The sequence below is a fragment of the Canis aureus genome, chromosome 1 (assembly GCF_053574225.1).
Source record: "Canis aureus isolate CA01 chromosome 1, VMU_Caureus_v.1.0, whole genome shotgun sequence".
Taxonomy (NCBI): Eukaryota; Metazoa; Chordata; class Mammalia; order Carnivora; family Canidae; genus Canis; species Canis aureus.
In genome coordinates, this window is record NC_135611.1 from 31,637,741 (window position 1) to 31,656,405 (window position 18,665).

General features: G+C 36.0%; 2 protein-coding genes across 24 annotated transcripts in view; one reads left to right on the plus strand and one right to left on the minus strand.

Moving 5' to 3' along the window:
• Positions 1-4,784, plus strand: part of ECT2L (epithelial cell transforming 2 like) — a 79,556-nt gene extending 74,772 nt beyond the window's left edge. For 6 of the 16 annotated variants that reach the window (XM_077894782.1, XM_077894775.1, XM_077894806.1 and 3 more), the window contains one exon: positions 2,438-4,784. In XM_077894782.1, the coding sequence (XP_077750908.1) occupies positions 2,438-2,565 (128 nt within the window). In that variant the 3' untranslated portion in view covers positions 2,566-4,784. Of the gene's footprint in view, positions 1-453; positions 570-2,437 lie in introns of those variants that run through there. The other 10 variants (XR_013377768.1, XR_013377789.1, XR_013377769.1 and 7 more) reach the window with 7 other exon arrangements.
• REPS1 (RALBP1 associated Eps domain containing 1) overlaps positions 4,769-18,665 on the minus strand; it is an 82,323-nt gene continuing 68,426 nt past the window's right edge. For 5 of the 8 annotated variants that reach the window (XM_077894696.1, XM_077894683.1, XM_077894671.1 and 2 more), the window contains 9 exons: positions 17,578-17,679; positions 15,510-15,582; positions 14,062-14,180; positions 12,775-12,839; positions 10,946-11,131; positions 9,996-10,091; positions 8,014-8,162; positions 7,100-7,205; positions 4,769-5,031 (listed from right to left, as the gene is read on the minus strand). In XM_077894696.1, coding sequence (XP_077750822.1) covers positions 4,963-5,031; positions 7,100-7,205; positions 8,014-8,162; positions 9,996-10,091; positions 10,946-11,131; positions 12,775-12,839; positions 14,062-14,180; positions 15,510-15,582; positions 17,578-17,679 — 965 coding nt within the window. In that variant the 3' untranslated portion in view covers positions 4,769-4,962. Of the gene's footprint in view, positions 5,032-5,121; positions 5,612-7,099; positions 7,206-8,013; positions 8,163-9,995; positions 10,092-10,945; positions 11,132-12,774; positions 12,840-14,061; positions 14,181-15,509; positions 15,583-17,577; positions 17,680-18,665 lie in introns of those variants that run through there. The other 3 variants (XM_077894679.1, XM_077894713.1, XM_077894688.1) reach the window with 2 other exon arrangements.

Here is an 18,665-nt window from a genome sequence, read left to right on the forward strand (position 1 = left end):
AAAAAAAAGCCAATGGTATGGATTGATGCCACTTAAGCATTTATGTACAACTTTATAAGGATTTAAATTGACAATTTAAAAATCAAACAAATATGGTAAAGGTAAAAAATGAGACTTCCTCTGAACATCAAGCCAGACTCCCTTCCTTAGAGTAACTGAGGGTTGCTTGATGCTTCTAAGAGAAAAACGTTTTTTGGTTATCCTATCAAAACACTGAGATACCCTCACGTGGTCTCTCCTGGTGTATGGGTGTGTGTGGGGTGCTAGCTCCTCCATAACATGTTGCTTGACTCCCTGGTGAGTACACACACAAGTAAACCAATACTAGGGTACATCAGACACAAAATTCCAAACTTGACAGAGGTTTAATGACACAGATCTAGCATGATTCATGTCAGAAAGGAGAAGTTCCATGTCCCTTTCCCTCATATTGATTGAATCCTTGCCTAGCAGGTAAGTCAATTCATTCCACCAAGAACCTTGAGGCCCACCCACAGCATTGGTCTGAGACAGAAGGGACTCTTCACACCAGGAGGAAAATATGAGAACTCCAACGAGCCATCCCAAAGGTCTGTAGTGGGCAAAGCCTTGACTGTTGGCTTATCAATGCAAAAATGGTGTACTGTGTAACAAAGCGTGTAGGTCTACCTAACCCTTTTCCACTTTAACACAGGCTCTACGGGGATCCCTGGGTGGCGCAGCGGTTTGGCGCCTGCCTTTGGCCCAGGGCGTGATCCTGGAGACCCGGGATCAAATCCCACATCGGGCTCCCGGTGCATGGAGCCTGCTTCTCCCTCTGCCTGTGTCTCTGCCTCTCTCTCTCTGTGACTATCATAAATAAATAAATAAATATTAAAAAAACAAAACAAAACAAAAAAACACAGGCTCTACGAACAAACCTGTGACCTCAGTCTTTTCCTCTTCAATGATGCACTGCTGGTTTCTAGTCGGGGCACACTGCATACTCCATTTGAAAGAACTTCAAAATCCACCTACCAGTTCATTGCATCAGTGGCCCTTCATAGGTTACTTGTAGAGGATATTCCAGATTCCAAATGTATGTACTCTTTTTCTTCCAAGAGTTAAAGACCTTTAGAAAGCTGTATTATATAATGCTCATTAACTATTGAAATATAAAATAGAAAAAGGAATGGAATTTTCATTTCCAAGTTTGCAAATAGTTCTCCCAATGTTTTTAGGATTTCATTAATGTAAATTTGCATCTACCTGAAATAGCAAAAGAAAGGAATGCTGGCATTGTCAGACATGCACTACATTATTAGGAAAATAACTTTTGAAAATCACAAAGGGAAGCATGAACCCACATTATCCTGAGTTCTTTGAAGCAATCAGCCAGGAGAGCCACTACTTACTACTGCTTGTAAATGTTACAACTTTACACTTTTACCTATTATTTTTCCATTTTACTAGGACTCTGTACTGCCTATCAATGTTACTATTTTTTTTTTAATTTTTATATGCTGTTTCCATTCCACTAGAACAAAGTGATTACTACAGATCTGTGTACCTTTTAAGTTCATATTCAAGTTGACAGTTCTTCTCTAATTAACAGATTTGCAAAGGATGTTTAATAACAAACATTTCACTCATTAATCTCAATGGAACTGTCGTCTGTTACAAAAAGAAACCCTACTTAAAACTACCATGCCTATTTTTAATTATTGTCCTACACTCTACTTCTTAAGCTCAAAAGGATCCTTCTCTTTCCTGTTAGGCCAATCTGAATGGAGTACCTCTCGTTCCAATCCTTTTCACCACGTGAAGGCAGGACTGACAGAGGTTTTAGGGAACTCACCCTGTAAAAAGGATTGCTTCCCTTTAGCTTTAGCATCATTTTAAATCTGAACCTGAGAAAAAATGAATACCAAAGGTGAAAATAAGTATTTCCACCTAGAAGACAAACTCAGGTGACATATCTATAATCACTAGGAATGGTTAAGGAGAGTAAGATATCTACTTTTCATCTCCCCTTAAGTCAGCACTGTCCAGTTGTCAAATTGCTGTCAGCTACATAGGTGGCTTAATTCTAACAAAGGCCTTCATACCAAGGTGGGTCAGGCTTAGCTCTCAGCATCTTTACTTGCACCAACTCAAGGCAGACTGTTACTGGTGCTAGTTTCTTCTGGAGTGGCTGAGACAAGGAATTAAAGAACATGACATCATCTACCACTTAGTCTTTAAAAATAACTGCTAATTAAACAATCACAAAGACGAGATTATTTTAGATTATATTACAATTATTCAGTATTTTTAGTAAGTTATATTCTAAAATGGACTTGTGTTTGTTGGAATTCCTTTTCAGTTGTCAATACACTCCTCAAGATGACTTGATCAATTATTGAATTTTAAAACATTTTCTTTTCTTTTGATTGTGACCTGCCAGGATTAATTAGTGGGCTTGAAATATTTTTTACAGATGTCAAGAATGCATTTATTCTTCATGGTCCAAAACATGAATGGATTTGTGCTACAGAGGCTGAGGATGATAAGTTCCTATGGTTGTCAGTGCTCCAAAGTGCAATCAAAAGTAGTATGGAGAAGTGAGAAAACATTATGGACGCTAATTCTCCCTGGCAAAGATGGTGTATTTTGTGTTCCAGAAGATACAGTAGGAAGCGGAATGATGATTTGTCATGGATGATGGGAGAATGAACTAGGATGACCCATAAAGTCCCTCCTAACTTTTAAACTTTATCACCTATGTTCAACTATGCAAAGAAATGTATAGTAATAACAATTTGAGCCCAAAATTCTGAAGCACTTCTTTTTGTAGTTATTTTTCAGACAGTATTATTTAATTTGACTGATAAAACCTAAGACAGAACAAGGATAATTGTGTACTTAAACTTTTGTTTTATGATCTAATGAAAAAGTCAGTATAAACAAGTATTTCTTAATGATCAGTCTAGAGAAATATTTTGATTTACCAATCCCATCTTTATAAATTTTCATGATATAATTATTGATTTAAACATGTGTATAAGAATTTTAAAGGGCAATTTACTCAAAAACCTATTACATACATCCTTAATGTGAACATACTCCTCCAGAGAGCATTAAAAATAAACCACTATGAAGTACTAAAAAGTACCGTGATTTTTTTAATTTTTTTTTTTTAATTTATTTATGATAGTCACAGAGAGAGAGAGAGAGAGAGAGAGAGGCAGAGACACAGGCAGAGGGAGAAGCAGGCTCCACGCACCGGGAGCCCGACGTGGGATTCGATCCCGGGTCTCCAGGATCGCGCCCTGGGCCAAAGGCAGGCGCCAAACCGCTGCACCACCCAGGGATCCCTGATTTTTAAGTGTCTTTTGGTTGCAAAGTTAAAATTTTCAGACCTTCCAAGTAAGAAGTTTCAAAAAGTTAAATTAGACATTGTTAAATTAGAAGGTTGTTGGGGGGAAAAAAACTTTTAGGAAACAAAAATAATTAAGACAATTGTGTTTCAAGAAACAGCAAAACAGGTGTTCAGTAGTTTTCTGTACTTTTAAAATCATTTAATTATTTAACAAACTGAAGCTATAAATCTATTAGCCACTTGGAACTTCTGCTGATGTATACACATTTTTTAAGTAAAGTCGGTATTAATCTTGGGAGCTTTCATTTGTCAGTTTCCTTTCTCTTTCATATTCTCTTTTCAGATAATAAAAATCTACAAGTATACCCTTGGACTGTGAACTGGGCTATTTTAAAGTTTCTTTTTTCCAATAACATACAAAATTCCTTCTAATTCTTAAAAATTTAAATTCCTATTAAAAATGTAGAGAAGTTAAAATATTGTTCTGTGTTATTAGTATAAAATCACACTTTGATTCTGTGATCCTACAGAATAAACCTCTACATCTGATGTTGGTCAGCAGTGAATGCAAATTTACATATGTGATCAAAATGTATCTATATCATATAAATATGAAACAAATCATACAACATTATATCATCCTGAATAGGGCACACTGCAGAAGCTCTGTTAATAGGAAAAACCAATCTATATGGCTGAAGATTGAATGACAAGATAGCTGAAAGTAAATTAGAAATCTCCAGAAATTTCCATTTATTTCATGAATAATCAATGCCCTCAGATGTTTTAAAACATTATTATTTGAAAATAATCTCTGTAGCAACTGATAAGCACAAGCTTCTAATTGAGAGTTAAATGCATAAATCATGCAAAAAATGATGATGTTTGCATTGGGTGGTACTTATGTTGTTTGTGGTCACAATACCTTCCCTTCGCTTCTAGGAGACAATCAAGAAAGACCTGTCTTCATAGCATCTTCATAAGTTTACATGACTGCTGAGGTAAAATCACACACACAACAATTCTAGGTTATTGGCAAAACTGCTCCAATTTTCACTGGGAAAATAAGAATATCTGCCCCTCAAGTTGACATAGAAGAACCTGGAAGTACCACAGGACCGCCAAAGAACACTGATTATGGTTAAAGGATGCCTCAACCAATACAGTTCTTTCAAATCAAAAATTAAGTAGGAAACTCATTTTCAAAATTTTTACAAAATATAGATGCTTTATGTAAAATATTAAACCTAAAAAACAAATTGACAATTTATTTAATTTTCTCTCCTTTTACAAGTATTTGTGCTTGAGATATAGATGGGAAGGCCATTCTGTAAACCAAATCTGTGTGAGGTGCTGGCCAGGTAAATATGCTGAACCAATGTCATGTATTCCTGATACTATGGAGTAAGATGGGTGGGCTATACCAACAAACAAAATATATCCTCCAAGAAAAGTCATCCTGACCCTTTTATTGTTGAAATTAAAAAATAAAAGATACTTAAATACAGGTGAACATATAGGGCAAAACAGAATCATAAAATTTAACGTTGAATTAAGCAGTGAGCTGAATGTTTGGGTCTCCAAATTGGCTTGAACCCAAAACTGCTTAAAAATGGGTATGTTCACAGTTAACGGCAATTGGCTTATAGGTGAGAGAATGGTCGAAGCTGTTCCAGTTGAACTTCCAGAGAAATTCTCTCCTCAAGAACATCCTGAAAAAGATGCAAAACTAAGTTATGTTTCGAAGTATATAAAAGTAAGGCACATCTAACAACAACTCAGTATCAAGGAAACAATCTAAATTTGTTAAGAAGATGAAGGGAGAGTCATTCATATTTTAAGAGGATACTTCACTTAGGAAAGTTTATATGTATGTAATATTAAAATATGATCTTAATTAAAATATTTTTCTTACTAAATAAATCAGGGTAATAAAGTGCTTTTTTAATTATTAGAAAAGCCAATATTTGCAAATGATGCTATTAATTCATGCATTTTGCATTAAGCCTACACCCTACAGTAACAGTAGATGACCATTAACACAGACTCTTTCCCCTGGTGATTATAATATCTGGTCATAACAACTCCTGAACCTGATTTGAGTTTGGGTTTCACAATGAATAAATTTATTTTGCAATCAGAATTTCTAATCACTGTTGGTTTTGAGCAGTCTTTTCAGATAGCCAGCAAATCCTAACTTACCTACTTATTTTGATTTTTCTCAATCATGCTGATAGTATTGTGTTTTAATCAGAACTACCTCTTCCTACTTCATATCATACTTCCTGTTTTCTGTTCTCAAAAATAATGAGAAAAGTTATTTTTTAAATAGCTCCTATATACATGTTTCTATAAGGCGTCTTTAGTTCTTCAGAAAAAGATCCATCAACAAAATTTTCATTATCAAAGTATGATAACAGCAAGCTTATCCTTAGTTTTACATTATTCCTTTATAATAGACCAAATTCATAATCATAGAATGACTACAAATATCTACTTTGATCAAAGAGCTATACAAAAATATAATTCATTCACAGATATTTATCAAGTGCCTAACGTGCTAGGTATGGGGGTAGAGACAAGATGGTTATGAGTTTATTGAGGAGAGTCCCACTTTATTTCTGATTTCCTGCCTAAACATTAACACATCCCTCTCTCTCTTTTTCTCTTCAAAGTATTTTTGTGTGGACAACCTATATATGGTCAACCTGCACAGAAAAAAATTATGATTTACTCTCAGTGAGTTCATTTTAGTAGGACAAAGAGACAAATGTGCCATAATAATTCCAGATAGTGTGATGAATGCTGGTTGAGGGATAAAAACAGAATGTTATGGGAACAAGCATTCATTTTACACTTCCACGGACTCTTTTTTCCTCATTTTAGTGGTTTGCAACCTTCCAAGTGGGACCAACAGTCATTCCCATCATCCGGAAGCTTACAAAGAAATGCAGAATTCTCAGATCCCACTCCATACCTAGTATGAATCAGAATTTGCATTTTAACACGATCTCTGATTAACTGTATACACATCAAGATGTGAGAGCCACTGGTTTACAAGACATGAATGCTTAATAATGTTGGTAAACCATGAATGATTCTGGCTAATTTTTACTTGTAGGGATTCAAAAAAATCATAGTAGTAAGAAAGAAAAACAAACCCATTCCTCTCAAGTATAAATGATGGGAATATACACTGGCCGTAAGTCCCATTTCTACTTAAGGCTTTTCTTTTCTTTTCCACATTCAAAATGACCTCAATTGTCCTCACCCTCCTTCTTTAGACCCGTTTAACTCCCTTTAATAGAATCTGAGTTGTCTTTGATAAAGGGATAAACTAACAATACTCAAATCATCTTAAAATTAAATAAAAGTATAGAAAATCATGTATATGATCTTGGATGTACCTGAGGTCACAACATTTCTTATCTTGGGTTTTATTATGAAAGTTTAGGAACATTATACAAACAGTGATGCCATACATAGAGTGTCTTATTTTATATATGTATATAAAATAAGTATATATATATATAAAATATGTATATATATAATATATAATATATATATATATATATATAAAGACAATCAGACCAGAATCAAGCATACAAAACTTCTTTTAATACCCAAAGATTCAAAGGCATAAAGAACATTTTAGATACACGTTTCTCTTGGTGCCTGGGAAGTTTTATACTAGCTTAAGAATTGCTGGATCACTTTTAAGTTCTAGCTAACTGAGATGTTCTGAGTCCATGGGACTTCCCAAATAAAGATTCAGAATACCTTTAATTGTTGCTGCAATTCACTGTTCAATCTGGCCAAAACTGTGTTGGTTTCCTTATTGCGTCTAATTGATGCCTGAATTGCTTTCTTATCTTTCCCAACAGACCTAAGAAGATAAAAAGAGCAAGAAAAACAGATTGTCATTTCTTATCTTAAATTCTCTCCATTCTTCCAACCTATCTCTAAATCCAGAAACTAGAGGGAACATTTTTTGCCTTAGCAGCATCGCTCAACCTTACTTGTTCCATTTCAATGGTCAACCAAAAGTACCTAAGCTTCAGGAGCTTAAGTATTATGGTTATTGTTTTAATTCTTCTTATCTGTAGAATCACCTGCATTTATTAGTCCAGAGCAGGCATCGGCAACCATTTTCTATCAATGACCACATAGTAAATATTTTAATTTGTGGGCCAAATGGTTTCTACAGCATATTCTTGGTTTTTGTTTCTTTTCTTTCTTTTTCTCTTCTTTCTCTCTTCTCTCCCTTCTTCTTCTTCTTTTTTTTTTTTTTTTTTACACAAATATAAAAGCCATTCTTAGCTCTGGGCCTTACGAAAACAGGCCATAAGGTGAATTTGGCCCATGAGCCCTTTTTGGCCAATTCTGGGTCCAGGACAACCATAGTTAAAATCTTAAGTGTTATGTACACTATTAATTTTTAAAAATTTGTTCTAGGGTTTGTGTTAGTTTATCAAAATGAAATTGGAATTGAACCTGATAATAGAAAGGGGGGAAAGTGGGGAAGAATATTACACCTATTCATAAAAAAGAAAACTCTTAGAGAGGGAACAGCTGAGAACCTCTGCTCAATTAGAGAGCTAGTCTGACTTTAATTTCTTTTATTTTGATAGAAATTTAATTGCTGTGCTTTTTGTTCCTTGTAATTATATGTGTTTAGGAACAACTCTGATTACCTAGGAATAGAAGGCTGTGATGCAAGCACAGCAGCTAAGACACCTGTCTTTTGCGTATGTTCGTCAACTTCTGGCCTTAATTCATCTTCTGATTTTAATCTTCTTCGAACAGGTTTAGGTGGTGGAGCGAGAGGTGTTGTGCCTTTGCTCTACAAGAGAAGAAGTCCATTAACAATAAGCATGTCTTCAAGACATTCATGGTTACTCAGCACTTTACCATAAAGCACTTTTTTTCTTTAAACTGCTTATTCTCCAAAAATTAAAAGTCACCTGTCCTACTTTAATTTATGCATCTGTAACACAGTTAAGTTAAATTTCAATGTGAAAGGGTTTGTTCCTGGTTGACACAATTGTGAAATGTAACTACTTTTTTAAAAAAGGGAAACATAAGCTCCTTGAGGCTTAAATATGACTCAAAACTGTAATCCACTGTTTAAATATTAACAAAAAACATGCTCAATATATATGTACTGTTTAATAATATAAAAGGGTGTCTTCAGGGGTGCCTAGGTGGCCCAGTTAGTTAAGCATCTGCCTTCAGCTCAGGTCATGATCCTGGTCTTGGGACCTGGGTGCCCCCCATCGGGCTCTGTTCAGCAGGGAGCCTGCTTCTTCCTCTCCTGCCATTCGTGCTCTCTCTCTCAAATATATAAAATCTTTAAAAAAAGTGGGGGAGTCCAGAAGTATGTATCTATCATCATCATAGGATTTCCTACTCAAAAATACTTAACTGTGTCTTAATAAATACATAAAATATATATCTTATATAAAGCAATTTATAAAATAGAAAGGCAATTCTTTAAAAACTCACAACTAAGATGCACAATTATTTTAACTCTTGAATATGAACGGATATTTTTTTTAAGATTTTATTTATTTATTTATGAGAAACATACAGAGAAAGAGAGAGAGAGAGAGAGAGAGAGAGAGAGAGAGAAGCAGAGACACAGGCAGAGGGCTCCATGCAGGGAGCCCGACATGGGACTCGATCCCGAGGCTCCAGGATCAGGCCCTGGGCTGAAAGCGGCGCTAAACCGCTGAGCCAACCGGGCTGCCCTGAATGGACATTTTTTTTAGAAACTGTGAATTTGACCTCAACAGATTCAAATACAGTATTTTGGTATTTACCATAACTTGGTTTGATCTGCTAATAAATAAAAATGACAATAAACTGTCATATCTTTGGTTAAGTGCTATTTTAAATTTGTTGCTGTAAGCTGACAAAAATCTATTTCACTATTAAAAAAAAAATCACAGAAATATAGTAAAAAATAAAGTGTCCAGAAAGTAGAATTTAAGTACTCTCAAATACACGCTATAATAACTACGGGAGATGTCCAGATGATAGTAGAAAAAAAATTACCAAAACTTTTCTTTCAATGGAAAAATATACAAACATCTTGAGTTTACTTTGAAATTCAAAAAAAGATAAAGATTGATGTAGATAGATGGAGAGATATAGGATAATGCAAGTACAGTAAAATATTAATAGTATAGTCAAAGTGTAGGTTTATTGATATATATACAACGTAAACTTCTCTCAACTTTACTGTATGTTTAAACATTTTCATAATAAAATGTTGGGGGGAAAATTATCCCCAAAACAGTAAAGAAAAAGAGCAGAGAGTATAACACCCTTAGAGGATTGGTAATTTTTCCCTATGACACTTAAGATTGCAATAAAACAATTTGACAATATATGTGGAAGAATGTCATCAGCAGATAAATTTTGAGAACCTATGGCAAATACTAGATGACAGACTATCCAGACTATCCTCTCCCAGATTTTTTAAATAGATAGACCTTGTTCTGAGACAGACCAAATATATTACAGTTGAAGGCAGTGGAATGGCTTAGAAACTCTGTAGTTAACTTCATTTCTAAGATTTTCATCATCTTTAAAATCTTACAAAGTAAAAATGGTGTCATATAATTTTTTATATGTACAAAATAATCAATATTATAGATGACTTTTTCCATACCACATTGGCGGGAACACTAGCAGCTGTCTTTTCTTCAATTTTACTATCTGTTTTGGCAACTCGAAGAGAACTTGCAGGATCTGAAGCTTTTTCAACCTGGAGGTGAATACGTTATCGTTTCTAATTACACATAAGCAGTATATAATAATTATGCATAAATATATGTTAACAAGTCAGAGAGCAAAATGTTATAAGAAAATGTTCATTCTGATAATAAATAATTTGAGAAAACCCCATAAAATGACCATTCTCTTGTGCAGAAGGGCAGAGAAAAGGGAAGGGAATGCATCTCTGAGGGAGCAGGGGAGGGGATGCCTCCACTACAGGGCATGAGGACCAGTACCCTGTGCACACCTGTACTTCCCCTTGGGCCCTCCCTTGCTTCCTGGAGGCATAGCCCATACCCCTAATGGGCCCAGGGCTAGGCAGAAAGTTTCAATTTTGAAGAAGTGGCTAGTAGAAGTTCCTGCCACTAGAACTCAACAGCACATCCTGGAACACTGCAAAGACTGAATTTGGCATCCTGTAGTCTGTAGGTCTAACTAAGGTGACTTACTATCATATGAATGGAGTGTAGCTATGGTAACCATAACCACTTGTTACATGGAAATCTTCACCAAATCACACATCAGATGCAAACCCCGGAGCAGTGTTTTAGCCACGCTCAGATGGTTGTGTTTGTGTCTTTTCACACCACAGCTAACTCCCACCCAGATTCTGATTCTTATTGAGCATATATCGTAACCAGCAGGTACCTGAGGTCAAATAAGTAAAATGCACAGATGTAGGAAATATAAATCCTCTGCAGCAGCAGCAGCAGCAATTTTACTCACTTATATTCACTCTTAATATCTGCTCTTTTAGAGGTTCCTCTGTTTATAGACCTGCTTATGAATATAATGTGGGAAGAGTTTCTCAGCAGAAAATTACATAAGCCCTTAAAAACTGACCGGCAAGACCTCTGGATGTTTCTCAGCTTCATCATCTTGTTCTTCATTTACATTTGATGCAGCAAATACTTCAAATTGGCTGAAATCTGCAAAATTTGGTTGTTCTGGTATCTGCTGAGGTGAGGTACTAGTGTGAGTTATCAGGCCATCAGCATCCACTGGGCGATGCACAACGGGACCAGGAGCCTACATGATGGATCAGGATAGAGGAACACATATTTTATTAGTGAATCACTGTCCGCAACCTTCTCTGAACATATATTGTAGATATGCTTTGTTATCTGTAAATTCAGGGTGATAAGGGACGGTAGCATCTGGCTCTAAAATCCGTAAGTGGAATGCTGACACACTAAAAAAATTAAGATGACAAACCTTCAATAAAAAAGATACTTTTACAAAATTCTTTTTTGCAAAGAAAGTACATGAAAGCAGAGGGAGGGTATGGCCCTACTGTCTGATTCTCCACTTGCATCCACTGTTTTCTTAATTAGGGTACCGCAGAATAGTGTGTGCTTTTAACAAGTTATTTTTAAACTGTTTCATTATGTTTCTAAAAGGGTTATTTTAAAGTATGAAAACCACTGCTCTAAGGATCCTCCCAATACTTCAGTGTACTTCCCTTTGGTATGTCCTCCACTCCTTTGGTGGAGCAATCCTAAAATCTTCAGTTCAAAAATAAATTTACCGAGTATCTAACTTGTGGCCAAGCATTATGAAAATAATAGTGAATGAATGAACAAATAAAGTCTGCGCCCTAAAGAAGCAGATAGACCAGAGCAAGGTAAGAGACAAGTAAACAAGAACGTAAAATGCAGCGTGAGAAGTCTCATGACTCTCTCTGGGTCTTGAGTACGACACAGAAATACTCTGCCCCTTTCCAACCACCTCTTCAGTTTCATCTCCCATCATTCCACTTGCACTAAACCGACTCCTTTACCCTGAATATGCCAGGCAATGTCATTCCTTCTGATTGGAGTGCCCTCTCCCCAAGAAACACTACTTTATCTCTCAAGTCTCTGCTTAAAGTCTTACTTCTTTCATTTTACTTATGCCTTTTCAATGAGATCCTTGACTTTACTAGCTAGTAAAGCTGTGCCAAAGCATTTCATAAATATATCTAGCATAGCCCTTCCATTATAATTGTTGTTTACAGGTCTGTCTTCCCCACTGAACTCGTTCTTGAGTCAAGTGACTAGCTCATTGGGTTTCACAGTTTAACCCAACACAAATATTTTTGCTGGCATTTTAGATAAACTAGATATGGAAACATTCAAATTTCAGGACCTTTTATGATTAAGAAACCATCTTTCTAACTTCAAGTAACCAACCTCATGATCAGAATCTAACTCAGAAAAAAATCAACCAAATTCATTTTTGTAAGAGGCAGCCAGCCAGTCAGTCACATAAAACTATAGCTATAATCCAGAATCTGTCTCAGAACATACTAGATGAAAACAATTTCCACCTGGCAGGGATGCAGAGGTCTTCTTACACTTTCTTTCCTGATGGATTAACATCCTTGGCAGGGAGATGCAGGGAGGGCACAGAGCCTCTGCTAGACCCAGGACATACATGGACATATATCTCCCAACCCACTGTTCTCTCCACTAAACCTTCCATTATTAAGACATTATCATTTGGTCCACTTTTAAGTTTCTTTCAAAGGTAACTCCTCTGGACTTCCAAAATAAGACCCAGCTTCCCTAAATGAAATGCTCATTAAGAATGATTAATTGGGTAATTCTTGATCTTCAAAATAATTCCAGAGTAGAAGCAAACCCCTAACAGACAAATATAATTGTTCAGTAATGAACACACTGAAGAATTACCTGTGAGGGCTGTGGTCTTGGAGGCACTGCAGGAGGATGGGCAACAACTCCAGCCTGTTGTTGTCCTGAGTAAATACACAAGTCATTTTTTTTCTTTAGTAAACACATACTTTGCTAGTAGAACGAACAAGCAGAGTGAATGGGATCAAATGACAAAGACTTCTAAGAATGCTTGACAAGTATTGGAAGGCATTTATTATCCTGTAAAACTATCTAGATATGACCTAGTAACCAAGCCTCATAGCCTTTTGTGAGACCTCATTATCTATCTTTTTGTTGTTGTTGTTAGGGAGTTATTTTGTTTAGTAGGCTCCGCACCCAGTGTGGAGCCCAATGTGAGGCTTGGACTCATGACCCTGAGATCAAGACCTGAGCTGAGATTAAGAGTCGGACACTTAACTGACCAAGCCACCCAGGCACTCTATCTCAGATCGCATTTCTCTTGTTCTATTGCACAAGGCACTCATGGTATTCTTGTTTCCATAATACTATACATTCTTGGTTTTCTAAAATTTCTGAATGCTCTTCAGCTATAAAATATGCAGACTTCCCAATTTTCTCTTTGCATTTAATACTTCACTCAATCATTTCTAAGTAAATAATTCTTAAATAACACAATCTTTCTTAGTCCACAAGTCCAATGGCCTACTATTATGTCATGTTTTCCTCATCATTCCAAACCTATGACGTCTAAAATAGAACATCATCACCCTTTGGTTCTAACTTTTCTGTTTTGATCAAAATTTATTAACAACAATAAACCAGTTATATAAAAATTAAAACTTGAAGTAAATTATGAGTGTTATCTCTCCTTTGTTAGTTAACTGAAAACCTAGCCAGCTTTCCCTCCTTGATCTCTCCACATGGTTGTTTTAAAATCTCTTGTGGCAACTCTCAGGTTCCCATCTCTATCATTTTCCCTCAAATACATAAAGAAAAAAAATTTCCTCTCATCTGACATCTTCTAAACTCAAAATTTTTCCTCAGATAAATAAAAAATAAGGCATAGTAAGAAAAGATTAAATAAAAATGTTGTGCTCTTTAATGAACTTTAAAATCAGGGGTGCCTGGGTGGCTCAGTCAGTTAAGCATCTGCCTTTGGTTTGGGTCATGATCCTGGGGTCCTGGGACTGAGCCCCACGTTGGGCTCCCTGCTCAGTGGGGAGCCTGCTTCTCCCTCTCCCCCTACTTGTACCTGCGTGCTCTCTTTCTCTCTGTCAAATGAATAAATAAAATCTTAAAAAAAAAAAAAACCAAATGAAAATAGATATGGCTCTTAATCCCTACCTGTGGTGACTGCAAAGGTCCGATTCATATCTAAAGATGATGATCTAGAATGAGAAGGCTGTGGTCTTGGAGGAGGAGGTGGTGGTGCAGTGTTATCAGGAGATGTTCCTGAATGAGACCTACAAAATATACCCCGTTATAACTGGTCATGTTACTGGTATTGGAGCTTTTTCCTTTTTAAGCATTCAAATTTGGCTAAGCAGTGAAAATTTTATTGGTGTGACATTTTCTCAAGTAGGTATACAAGTCCTATGATGATAAAGACAAGACTGTTTATGATATGCATTGGCAAGTAATTAGTCAATGTGTCAAATAATCTTTTTTTTATGAAGCATAATTATTACATTTTTTAAAATTTCAAAAATTTTGAAAAGAAAGTTATTGACAGGAATTCAAGGTAGACACAAACCTAGTAACTTTTTCCCACTCAATTAAAGATAATACTAGTTTGAAAAAACATTTTCAAAAAAGAGAAACTTTACTTTCAGACATGGTTAGCTTTCACCTTATTTAAAGTTTGAAGTTTGGTAAGCTGAAAGAGAATCTGGCTCAGCTACTGAGGTGCCCATTCCTGTGTCCCCACAGGCAATCTCATTGTAGCAGTGGCTGCACTCATTCTTTTTTTTTTTTTTTTTTTTTGGGCTGTACTCATTCTTGACCCACCCTAGAGATTCACTTTTTTGCCACCAAAGTCTTCTGTATTCTGAAAAGAATCTCATGGACCCTGGCAATCTGATCCTCATGTACAGGGATAAAAAGGAGAATAAAATCCAAGATATCTGAAGAGAAATAATTATACAAAGAAGCAGTCTTTGACTCTGGAAATTCTTCTGAGATTCTATATTACTAGTCTCTATATCCTCCAGGAATATGGGAAACGATACTTAGTACATATAAAGGATGAGGGGGAAAAGATACTCTTGTCCTGCACATAATTTTTAGTGGATGGCTAAACCCTTGCAGACAAATCCCTTGCCACCTTCACCCTATCCCATACCTTTTTTATTTGTGCCTGAAAAGTTATATGTAATGCAGATCCTCAGGGTAAGTAGATAGCCCAACACTAGGGTGTGTGCTTCTAGATGGTATCTTAAAACACAGAATTTTGTTGGTACTTGCCATAAAGCTATCCAAGAAAATCTGTACATTACTTAAACAGACTCTCAACTACTTACTTACAAAAAGGACTGTATTAAACTGCTAATGCTACTATAGCTCTTTCTAGACCTTCCAAAGAATATCATGGGAACAATAAGGTTCCTTTTATTTCCTATTATAGTTGAAAAGAATAAAAAAATTATTTCCCTTCTACATAAGTCAACAGGTAACCTAACAGTCTCCAGAGAGCTGAAGAATAGAGGAAAATAATTCATACTTGGTTCTAAAATATTCTCAATTAAAACATAACAAGATATTTTAATATGCTTTTTAATTGAAGAAATACTGACCTTTGATGAGTTACGTTGTTTCCAATCTGTTCTGGGTCCGAAGTAAAAGAATCTGAACTACTGTACCCATCTGCTGATAAATGGAATATATCCTATTTAATAATAATCTTTTATTCATTTTTTACTCTATATAATCTAAACAAATATAATAATTATTATTTCAAATCACAGATATTTAAAGATTGGCTAATAGGTTAACAGTTCATCCTAGTGTTATGAAATGTAAAAACTTAAATATCAATCAAATCATGGCATATTTACACAATGAAATACCATGCACACAGAATAGGTTAGTCTAGAGAAGTTAATATAGGAATTAAAAAATATGCTTAGACAATAATAAAATTTTTTTTTTAAATTTTTATTTATTTATGATAGTCACACACAGAGAGAGAGAGAGAGAGAGAGAGAGAGAGGCAGAGACATAGGCAGAGGGAGAAGCAAGCTCCATGCACCGGGAGCCTGACATGGGATTCGATCCCAGGTCTCCAGGATCGCGCCCTCGGCCAAAGGCAGGCGCCAAACCGCTGCGCCACCCAGGGATCCCACAATAATAAAATTTATGAGATTAGCCAGACATTCCCCATTTTTCACCTGAGAAAATATCATTTCCAAATCCTCACAATCTTATGAAGAGCAGAGGGTCCCAGAGACAGGCTAATGGTTGTGATGAATGATAAATCTTAAAACAGAAACTCAGGGACAATGTGAAGGAACACTGCTGCTTACTTTGAAGGGTTATGAATTGAAGGGACTGGTTATTTGGTTTGGTTTCATTTCAAAATGTATCCCTTCCTTTTTCTTACCAAATAACTGAACTGTTTAATTAATTGGCCCATGAATGATGTTAAAACTAACATATTTCTATTTGGATGTTCCAATAGGCATCTCAAACTTGAGATGTCCAAAACTCAACTTCTGTTTTTCCCCAACAAACCTGTTATCACAGTCTTCCACAATTCCCAGTGGCTCAGGCTAAATTCCCTGAATCACCTGTGACCTCCCACCATCACACTTTATAACACAAGTAAGCAAATGCTGACTCTTTTTCTATAAAATATAGCCAGAATCTGACCACTTCCCAGCACAGCTACCACCCTAGGCTAAGCCGTCCTCCTCTCTTACATATGTTCCTCCAGTTGTTTTTTAAACAATCTTTCCTGTTTTGACTCTTGCTTTCTTGGGGGCTATTACTCTTACAGCAGCTGTAGTGATCCTCGTATATAAAAAAAGGAAGGTCAGGCCACATCACTTCTCCATTCAAAACCTTTTAATGGCGTTTCATCTCATGCAGTAAAAGTCACTCTTACACTGCTCCCTGATTATTCCTCTACTACTTGCTACTTCTGGCTGCCAAATTTGCTAACTGGTTCTCTTCCAGGTGTTTGCCTGCTGTTCCCAGCAGAAGGCAGATTTCTAAATAAGGGATTCACATGTGCTGTTTCCTGTGCCTTAAATGTCCTTCCTTCTGATATTCACAGCCGAATCCCTCATCTCATTCAAGTCTTAACCCAAATGTCATCTTTTGGTAAGGTCTTCTTTGAGCTCCTTCCTTAAACTGCCACTCCCTCTTCTTCTCTTTGCCAGCTTTATTCTTATCCAATGTGTTAATTATCTTTTAAGATAGGAGGAGTTAAGATTTTTGTTTTGGGTTTTTTCTCTTATATTCCCTACAGAATGTAAGCTCCATAAAGGCAAAGATTTTTTGTTTAACTGCTGAATCCCCAGTGTCTAGAACAGAGCCTGCCACATACTATTCCATTAACATAGGCTAAATAAATGAATGTACACCTAATTTCTTGTGAGAGGAAGGAGTAAGTGTGAAGAGTTCATGGACTAAATGTGGCTAACGGAGAAGGATGGCAAACAGAAGGCCTGCCTAGAAGCAGGTCCAGGTGGCAATAAGCAACCATTTACTCATACAGAGGGTAGGGTACTTAAAAAGGTTGACTTATCTCTACTTTATTCAGTAAGGTAATATGAAATAGCTATACATTTGAATTATTCAGATTCTAAATCCACACTTAACCAACTTCAAATGGAAGCTGTAATGCTATTTTTCACTTACCTACAGTATTTCCAGAAGCAAATTTCACTGATGAATTTATCTTACTTTCCTCCGACAGGTCAGATGTTTTCACCAGTAATGGGCTAGTGGGATTAGTATGATCTAGTAGAGAAGTAAAAGGTAAAAATACAAGAACTGAATTAATAAATTCATAAACTTCAGAGTATAAGACTTCATTTATATATTCCAAAGAAGTAGAAGGTAAACCTCATGAGATATAAGACAAAATAGTATTTTTAATAAAAATATGAGCTTGTTCATAGCGAATTTTGCTTTCTACCACAACAGAAGATTGGTTTTAATGAAAAATGTCAATTTGCATGTTCATACTTTGTTAATTTATCCCTTCAGGGTAGTAAAAACCCCAAACAAATGGTTATAAAATAATTTATGATGTTGACTTATACAGAAAATAGATAATCCTCTGAGAAAATAAATAGATGTCTAACTAAAACATTTAATCTAAAATGAGGAGAAACTTCAAGACTTTAAGCAAAACATACAATTTCAAAGCTAAGATTTATTTTAACATACTACCTCCTCTTCAGTTAAAATCTGAACATACTTTAAATATATGTTCACAGCAGTTATCATAAAACCCATAAGGTAGAGATGCCTGGATGGCTCAGTCAGTTAAGCAACCAAATCTGGATTTTAGCTCAGGTCATGATCTCAGGGCCTTGAGATTGAGCCCCACGTCAGGCTCCACATTGGCATGGAGCCTGCTTAAGATCCTCTCTCCTTTTCCCTCTGCCTTTCCCAACTTCTTCCCCATACCCGGCTTACATCCACTCTAAAATAAAGAAAGAAAGAAAATCTTTTAAAAACCCCACAAAACCCATTGGGTATTAGAAAAGTCACATCTTCCAAGTGTCCTTATTTTTCTTTATAATATAAATTCAACAGTTTCCCTTTTTAAAAATTTTTGAAAAATATTTGAGAGCAAGAAAGAGCATACACTTGGGGTGAAGGGCAGAGGGTGAAAGAGAGAATCCTTAAGCAGACTCCCTGTTGAGCATGGAGCCCAACATGACATGGGGTTGGACCCCAGGACCCTAGGATCGTGACCTGAGTCAAAATCAATAGTC